The 9,269-nt window shown below is 38.8% G+C and overlaps 1 protein-coding gene and 1 pseudogene across 3 annotated transcripts in view; both read left to right on the forward strand.

Moving 5' to 3' along the window:
• The window catches only part of TM7SF3 (transmembrane 7 superfamily member 3), a 50,177-nt gene extending 45,424 nt beyond the window's left edge, over nt 1-4,753 (forward strand). For all 3 annotated transcript variants that reach the window (XM_025455443.3, XM_025455444.3, XM_025455446.3), the window contains 3 exons: nt 801-898; nt 1,491-1,653; nt 3,151-4,753. In XM_025455443.3, coding sequence (XP_025311228.1) covers nt 801-898; nt 1,491-1,653; nt 3,151-3,413 — 524 coding nt within the window. In that variant the 3' untranslated portion in view covers nt 3,414-4,753. The remainder of the gene's footprint in view (nt 1-800; nt 899-1,490; nt 1,654-3,150) is intronic.
• A 1,011-nt stretch (nt 4,754-5,764) lies between these two features.
• LOC112665670 (ribonuclease P protein subunit p38-like) lies at nt 5,765-8,771 on the forward strand (annotated as a pseudogene).
• Nucleotides 8,772-9,269: the final 498 nt, after the last annotated feature.

A 9,269-nucleotide genomic window follows, 5' to 3' on the forward strand; every position in this document is an offset into this window, starting at 1 on the left:
CTTACTATGGAACTCCCCCCTCTTTAGGGATTTATGGGTCTTAAGATAGAGGGCCACCTCCAAGTGGATTGAATGATGGTGCCAGTACTAGTATTAATTATCAGGCTTATATTCTTGCTATTTAAATTTATAAATAGGAGTTTTAATATAGTCTTCCCAGGTTACCTGCAGGTGTGCCACATTTTGGAGAAGAGTTTAGTAGAAGCGCAGGTGAGTGATTAGCTCCTGTCTTTTCTGATGCATGAGGAATCACCTCTTCCAGAATGCAGTGGCTGGGCAGGAAATGCATTGATGGTAAAAATCTAGTAAATGGATATTGCTGCTCATACTGGGTAGGAGTTCATATAGTTAGCTCTGAATGCCATTTACCTGCACTTTTTACTTTGCAGTATAAAATCAGAGTGATAGAAACATAGAGCAAGAAAGGATGATTTGGAGCTTTGACATCAAGTAGTTCAGTCTTCTCATTTTATGGGTTAGGAAACTGAGGCACAGCATCACAGCTAGTGAAGAGAAGAGCTTGGACTATTTTAGCGTCTTCTAAGTTTTCCTGGGAATAAATGCAGAGCATTTACCTGCTTGATTTACCTCCCACCCCTAACCCTTCTAAGACACATCCTTCAAAGGGGATTTTATTGGCAGGTAAATGAAAAAAGTCAGAATTCATTTCTAATTGCCAGCCTATTCTCTGGTTGTTATAATAAACCTTCGCTGTATGTCTGTGTTCAGATGTTGAGAAAATAAAATTGACCTTGGTAAACTTACCGTTACTGACTCTTGCTTGCTTTTTGCTTTTTCAGGAAACCTAAAGGTTTTTCATGATGATGGTGTGTTCTGGGTGACCTTCTCTTGTATAGCTGTTCTCATTCCAGTAGTTTTCATGGGCTGCCTAAGAATAGTAAGTGTTTCATCGAATGAGATTTATTCATTCTATTGTCCCAGGTCCTCAGTTCTTCACTTACTGCCTCATTGTGCATGTTTTATTTACCAGGGAGAGCTATGGGATAATCTTTAGGAGATGATTAATTTTAAGTAGCCTTGTTTCTGTGAAAGCAAGAGAAGTTGTGATTACAATTATCACAGTGTTTTTTTTTTCATCAAGTGGGGCAGGTCACCACTAACAGTGTGCTTTGAAGTGTGGGAGCAGAGGTTGGGCTCACTGTAAATGCACAACCTGATGGGTCATTAGTTTCAGCGGTCTCTCCAGAGGAAGTGTTCTTCATCTAATTAGACTTTGTTATTGAAGTTCTTTCATAGAGAAGACATTTCCTATGACTAGGGTAAACTGTGTTTTAAGAATTCCCTATGGGTCTAGAAGGTGGTTTTCGTTTAACCTTCCAGGTAACCTTTATTCAGCTCTGACACTTGTTCCATTTCATGGGTACTGAGGGAACAGAAGTGATTCCCTGTGATTGAGGCCAATGAGGAGGGTTAGAAACTATTCCTCATTCTACCAGTGGCAATGTCTAAACGCTTGTACTCTTCCACAGCTAAACATACTGACTTGTGGATTCATTGGCTCCTACTCCGTGGTCTTGGCCTTTGACAGTTACTTGTACACAAGCCTTTCTTACATCACTTTGAATGTACTCAAGAGAGCACTCAACGTGGATTTCCACAGAGCTTTCACAAATGTGCCTTTTCAAACCAATGGTAAGACTAAATCCAAGAACTAGAGTGATACTCAGGTAGCGCCACCTGTGCTAACAAGAGCACTTGGTAACTAGATTGAAAGGTTAATTGGACAAAAGGAGGAAACTCAGTCTAAACAGATGCTATTAGAACCTTCTGTTAATGATAGCTTATCATAGGAACAAAGAATTTAAATTTGTAAGGTGGTTCAAGTTCATACTTCTAAAAATCTGCTAAATGAACTTTGTTAAGAAATTTTGTTTTGTTTTGTTTTGTTTTGTTGTTGTTGTTAAGAAATTTCTCAACCAGATTTATACTTAGGTTACCTGGTCAATTCCCAGTGGCGAGAAAAATCCTGGGAACAAAGCTGCTTGGTTGGGGCGGGATGAAGGATGAGAATGACAGCCTGATTTTTTAAAGTTATTGCCTTGTTTCCCTCCTTTAAAGAAGCATATAATTTGCTACTTGAAAGTGAAAAAGTGATTTTCGATCAGTGTTATTATTTCTGTAATTTTAAGATTCTACCCATTAAAGGTTCTCCATTAACTTTTTTTTTTCTTTAAAGATTTTATTTATTTATTCATGAGAATACACAGGAGGGAGAGAGAGAGAGAGACAGACAGACAGAGGGAGAAGCAGGCTCCATGCAAGGAGCCTGATGCAGGACTCAATCCCGGGACTCCAGGATCACACCCTGGGTTGAAAGCGGTGCTAAACCGCTGAGCCACCTGGGCTGCCCCCCTGCCCCCCACCGTTAACTTTTGAAGAAAAAAAAAAAAGTGACGGAATGTTCACAAGTGTAGGATGTATTGGTTTCAGAAATGTTAAAATATGGCAGATGGAAAAGCATTCCTTGGAATTGAGGATATATAGGCACAGTCATGATTGCTGTGAATATTTAAGGACAAATCTTTCCCTCTACCATCCTGAGCCTGCCCTTGTTGGATGAGATTGATGGTAGAGACCTTGAAATCCATGTATTTTGGAAGTTTTACATACAACACAGTATTTTGTCAAGCCTTTAATAGAAGCTCAGTTGCAGTTTGTTGAATCTTTTCATGCATTTCTGTATCCACTCTGAGTGACAGGGCGTGGCACCCCATATTGAGTGGAATGGGAAGAGAGCAAGGTGGCATTTAATGTTCCAAGATGTGTTTGTGAGGTATATCTAGAGGACTGCTTTCTCCCCCACCCCACCTCCCAAAAAAACACAACAAACAACTACTCCTACAGGCACTGCTCATAAAATATTGGGATTCCAAGGATCCAAACAACTGATTCCTTTACAGCCTCTCTGGACTTTTAAAGGGCTATCATAGAAAATTCCTATTTTAAAATTTAAGACTGTAGCTTCCTTATTCAAGTTCCTTGGTTTGTAAGTGAAGAACTCACCAGAAAGTCTAATATTGCCAAGAAAGAATGACAGATTTAAACTCTGGAAGGCTGTATTCGAGCTATGTTAGGTTTTAAATTACAAGAGTTCAAACTGCTTTTCTGCTGTTTTGTTTTTTTTTTTAGACTTTATTATCCTGGCAGTATGGGGGATGCTTGCTGTAAGTGGAATTACATTACAGATTCGAAGAGAAAGAGGGCGACCGTTTTTTCCTCCTCACCCATACAAGTTATGGAAGCGAGAGAGGGAGCGCAGGGTAACGAACATTCTGGACCCTAGCTACCACATCCCTCCATTGAAAGAGAGGCTGTATGGCCGACTAACCCAGATCAAAGAATTCTTCCAGAAGGAACAGCCAGCTGGAGAGAGAACACCCCTGCTTCTGTAGATGCCAAAGGGCTTAGTCAGTGTAACCTTGAAGTACAACTCAAGCATCACCTCAGCTTTGGTGTGTATGACCAGTCTGCTTCAGCCATCTGCAGTTCAAGTCTGAGAAGAAAACAGGCTTATTTATCTATCTGTGCTTTTGCACAATATTGTGGTGTCCTTATTGATATATTATCAGAAGGTTACCCTTCTTTTGTTTTTTTTTAATTGTGGTAAAATGCACATTTACTGTATGAATCAAAGTGTATAGTTCATTAGGCACTTTGTTTTTGCCTTTTATTGCATAAAATGCTAATTTAAATATTAAATTATGTCAGTTATTTGAAAATAGGTCAACTTATATAGATAATAAAACTTTGATATGGACATAATGGCCTCATTTTTTTTCCTTTAAAGGCCTTTTAAAATAGTGTTGACATCTGATTTCTAATTTAAAGTGCATTAGAATTGTTTCTTAGGAAACCAGTTGGCTCCTTTTGAAATTCGAATTTCATAGTTCTGCTAAATTGGTTGTTATTAGCATTGATGTAAAACACAGATTCAAAAATTTTCTCTTTTGTATAAAGACTTTGTACCATCTGTGTTTTAGTGTCGAGGAGGGAGTCAAAAAGGAATTAGGTATTTAAAGGAACTGCTTTGAATTGGGAACTTGGATTCTGTACGAAGAGGCCCTTCAGTTTTGACCCTTTCACCCCACAAGCAAGCACCTGGATGCCCTGGGCTACATACCTACTCCTCTTGGCCTTTTCTCTTCATTGTAAGAGACATTGCCTCTGGTTCTGCCTCTGGATTGTAAGCTGGTGATTCTGACATGCCTGAGTCATAGTGAGATGAGTTGTGGTGGTTGCATTTACATTTATGAGTTGACCACTATTTAAATGATGCTGCTTTTAAGAGGTTTTTTTTTTTTTTTCAAAGTACAAGTTTTTGAAGCTTCAGGTAACTGAAAAATTTTCAGCTTTTGCATTTAAAGGTGTTTTGGAAAGGCTGAAACAAAGTGCAAACACACAAGACTAAATCGTTGCTTTGGAAAATCACATACAGGTGTTTACTGTTCTGTAATCCTGTTTATATGACTTTAGTGATACTTAAACTTGAAAAAAAAAATTTTAAATCCTTGTAGGGATTCTGGCCTCTGCCAAATCTTTGTATATTCTAACAAAGTTACATGAAATGTTTGTTATTTTCTATACCATCAAAATGGACTGCTACTGAAGAATGTAAAGACAGAGCTTACTTTTTTGGAGGCTTGAGACAAATTGTTTAAAATTTTTCATGATTTGAGTAATAAAAAGTCAGTTTGTATAATTTTTTAATAATAAATACCTATTTTGAAAAAAATGCTAAAAAATCTATTATTAAATTTTTATGAAATTTTTTTTACCCACTGTATTTGTACCACAGCAACAAAAACATGATAGAAGTTTCATGTATGAAATTACTTAATATGGAGAATTAAATCTTTATTTTAAACATTCAGTTTAAGCCTAAATAAATAATAGGAAATGAAGGAAATCTGAGGCAGTGTTAAAAAATATCCCTTGTTGGAAGGAAAGCTGATGTCTTTTGAGGATTAATTTGTGTTGGTGTCCTTAGCACTTTAGGTTTGTCCAATTGAAGGTAGTAGTAGTATTCCCAGAAACTAGTTATACTATTCCTTAAATGTTTTAGTTTTGATTAACTTGTTATAAGTTAGCTACCAGATTGCCAAACCACAGTTCTGTAGAAGGTTGGGATAGAAAATTGATTCTTCGAAGGAAATTACTAGACTATTAGGCCACGTACAGACCTTAAAGATCATGTTATCTGACCCCTTATTTTCTATCAGGAAATTCTTGACCAAGGAATCAATTATATGAAGCCACTATTATCAATAATAGTGCCCAAATCAAAATTTGGGATAACTGACTTCCCATCCAAACGTGCTTTACACTGTATCATAATGAAAATGTAAATCATGGATTATTTTCAATTTTCTTCTGCTGGTGAATTGGTGACAATACAGTGAGAAGGCAGCCTTCTGCAAGCAGAGGAGAGGCCTCAGTGGAAACCAACCTTGATCTTGGACTTCCAGCTTCCAGAATGTGAGAAAATAAATTTCCGTTGTTTAAGCCACCCTATGTGTGGTATTTTATGGCAGCCCTAGCAAACTAATACCCTTTATAAGTCATTTTAATCTGATTGTTGACTGAAAGACCTCTGGGCATTCTGGCCCCGCTATAAAATGAGGGGCTCAAGCTAGTGGTAACTTGGGCCAACCCAGGGACTATCATATAATCATTACACTGGGCAGGTTCGCAGGTCTAGATCAGGCTATATTGGCATGAGGCAAAAAAAAAAAAAAAAAAAGAACAGAAAACCCCACCTACAATGATAATAGTTTTTACTTGGATCTCACCTTTACTCATTACATAAATATGTATAAAGTTCCTGAGTGCCAGGCCTTGCCTTGGGTACTAGGAAGCTGGCAAAATATACTGCTTCAGGGTATAGAGTGTGAGAAGAGATACTAGAGTAGTTCACACACAGGACATACAATATGCAGTGGAATTTAAAATGGACTAGGGAAAAACAAAAAACAAACAAACAAAAAAAAAACAAAAACATGGACTAGGGGGTAAAATCTGGGATGTCAGGGAAGAATTCCTTGAAATGACATTTCAGCTGACACGGAAGAGGAGTAGGAGTAACCAAACCACAAGGAGGCTGACTGCATTCCACGTAGTAGGGTTAAAAGCATAAAGAAAAGCTTTGAGGCCTTCCCTGCTCTATGAAGAGCCCTCAGTGGAGTCTCTTCTCACCTGTGTGCCCTGCCAGTCCTTGCAGCCCTTCACTTTGGTGTTTGGTGGGGTCAGCGCTCCCGTTCTCAGCTTTTCCCATTTTGACCCAGAAAGGATGTCGTTTTTTTAAAATTAAGTTATAATTGACACACAATACTATGTAAGTTTAAGATGTCTGGTCTTGATTGGATTCTTTTATATATTACAAAATGATTACCACCATAGAGTTAGCTACTGCTTCTGTCATGTCACATAATTATCATTCTCTTTGTGAAAATGAGATCTACTCCAGTTTTGACTATAATCTGCCATTCTACTTTCTGTTACTAGGAATCAGGCTTTTTTAGGTTCCACATATAAGTGGTATCATCATCCAGTGTTTGCCTTTTTCTGACTTCCCTCACTTGCCATAATGCCCTCAAGGTCCATCCATGTGGTTGGAAGATGGCAGGATTTCTTTTTCACGGCTCAATAATACTGTTATATAAATGGTATATATACCAATGTATTCAACTATATATATAACTATGTAACTATAAATATAACTATAAATACAACTATATATATAACTAACTATATAACTATATAAAATATGCACCACATCTTTATCTGTTCATCCACTGATGGACACTTAGGATGTTTCCCTGTCTTGGCTATTGTGAATAATGCTGCAGTAAACATGGGAATTAGCCATTTTTTTCAAAAGATCTTTTCATTTCCTTTGGATATATATACCCAGAACTGGGATTGCTGGAGTATGGTAGTTCTATTTTTATTGTCCATCTTTCCTCGTTAAATTTTATCTATACGACAAAACTGCACAGAGCATACCTTGCCTTTTTATTTACCTTTCTTTTTCATTTCCTCCCCAGCCCCTAGAATTTAGCAGTTGTTCCCTGGCAGGTGAGTCAGAACTCTTGAGTGATCCACAAGCTATGGTCCTCAAATTCTTTTCCTTCTGTTCCAGAGTCCTATCGTATACCTCTATAGGAGCATACCTGCCTCCACTGCCCCCAGGGTGAATTCCCTCCTTTGGAAGGAGGTTACAGGATGGCTACAATTACCTTTTTATTTTGAAGTTCTTAAGGACTAGAAAAGGCTTAGTCATCTGAGGCTCATGGCTCCTCCTGCTAATGGATTCTCTATTGTCCAGATTGGCATGCATGTTCTCTGGCCTGCCTGAACTTGTGGTGGGCACATTGGGCAGGGCATGGGAGCTTTAAGGAAGGCAGTAGAAGATCAAAAATGATGCAGATGGACGGAGTAGTTGAGACATATTAAGTGTTTAGCCTTTGCTTCCCAGTTCTCCAGCGTTTTCAGCAATTGAACTGAACCACAACACCTTTTTTTTCTTTTTCAAAGATTTTATTTTAGAGAGTGTGAGCAAGGTGAGGGGCAGAGGGAGAATCCCAAGCTGACTCCCCAATGAGCGCTAAGCCTGACGTGGAATTCGATCTCACGACCCTGAGATCATGACTTGAGCTGAAATGAAGAGTCAGAAACTTAACTGACTGAGCTGCCCAGGTGCCCCAACACCTTTTTAAAACTACCTGCCTCATTTGGAGCAGGAGACCATCCATATATCAAAGTTGCTTAAAACTGCAATATATGTATTGCTAGGGCTTGGCCTAGGGTTCTAGAGGACTACTTCCATGGACAGAATTAAAGGCTTTTCTCTGAAAAAAATCTCTCCTCTTGCTTATTAATGCCTGAAGGTTTTTCAACAGACAGTCTTCCATTTTTGTACCCATATACTATCTGCTGGACTACTCTAGAGAGAGAAGACACGCATATTACACTTCAAGACACATTTAAATCTCTTGGGCTTCAGAAGATTGAGGATGAGAAAAAGAAAAAGCAGTTTAAAAAAAAACAAAAACAAAGCCCAGACAAATGTAGCACAGAAGTTGATACAAGCGAGGATCTGAAAGAGAAACAACCAGAAGATAATGAGCAAGGGTCAGGGTGGACTCCTGTGCTTGTCAGGAGGCAGCTTGCCATCAGTGTTATTAATGAAGTGACCAGAGCTCTGGAAAGGAATGGGCTGCTGCTGGTCCTCGTGTGTAAGTCGGCCAAGCCTGCCATCATCACCTCACATCTGATTCAGTTGAGCTCGAGCAGATCAGTGCCTGCCTGTCAGGTTCCCCGTCTTGCACCGGTCATTGGCTTAAAATGTGTCCTGGCCTTGGGGTTCAGAAAGGACACCACAGCTTTTGTTGAGGGGGTAAAAGCCATAATTCCCCAAGTACTCAGTTTACATATACCATGGCTACATGGGCAGCCTGAAGAGGCCTGGGAAAATGCAGACACTGAATCTCCGGAAAGCCAGGAAAAGGAGATTTTAGAGACTTCCTTTGAAAACCTCTAAACATAAAAAGAAGTTTGTGGAAGGTCAGCAGGCTGTAGTGTTACAACCCCTGAAAATAAAGAAAGTGATTCCAAACCCCAGTAAGATAAGGAAACCACCCAAAAGTAAAAAACCTACTTCAAAGTAATCTCCTATAAACTTGTAGTTTCCTACAGCTGTAAAAAGACACTCTGTAAAGAAGCCTTAAAACAAATAAAATGTGTTATTTTTACACACACACAAAAAAAGTAGAGCTACTTTTCTTCCAAACCAGCTCTCTCCTTGAATTCCTTCAATGATACATACCAGGGATTCTCTACTGAATATTTTACTGAATGATGTTTTTAACGTCTTGTATTCTATTGGTCTATAGTCTGCATGACTAGGAATAAAATCCTTACAAAGTTTTTTTTTTTTTTAAGATTTTATTTATTTATTCATGAGAGACACAGAGAGAGAGGCAGAGACACGGGCAGAGAGAGAAGCAGGCTCCATGCAGGGAGCCGGACATGGGACTCGATCCTGGGTCTCCAGGATCGTGCCCTGGGCTGGAGGCGGTGCTAAACCGCTGAGCTACCAGGGCTGCCCCCTTACAAAGTTTTAATTTAAATTCCAGTTAGAGATAGGTCTTAAAATGAATATATTCTAGAAGTTTAATATTTGAGGAATTCATTCACTTGATCTCACATCAACTTTGATTAATAGCACTGAGTGACCGGACCACTGAGTG

The sequence above is a fragment of the Canis lupus genome, chromosome 27 (genome assembly GCF_003254725.2).
Source record: "Canis lupus dingo isolate Sandy chromosome 27, ASM325472v2, whole genome shotgun sequence".
NCBI classification, from domain to species: Eukaryota; Metazoa; Chordata; class Mammalia; order Carnivora; family Canidae; genus Canis; species Canis lupus.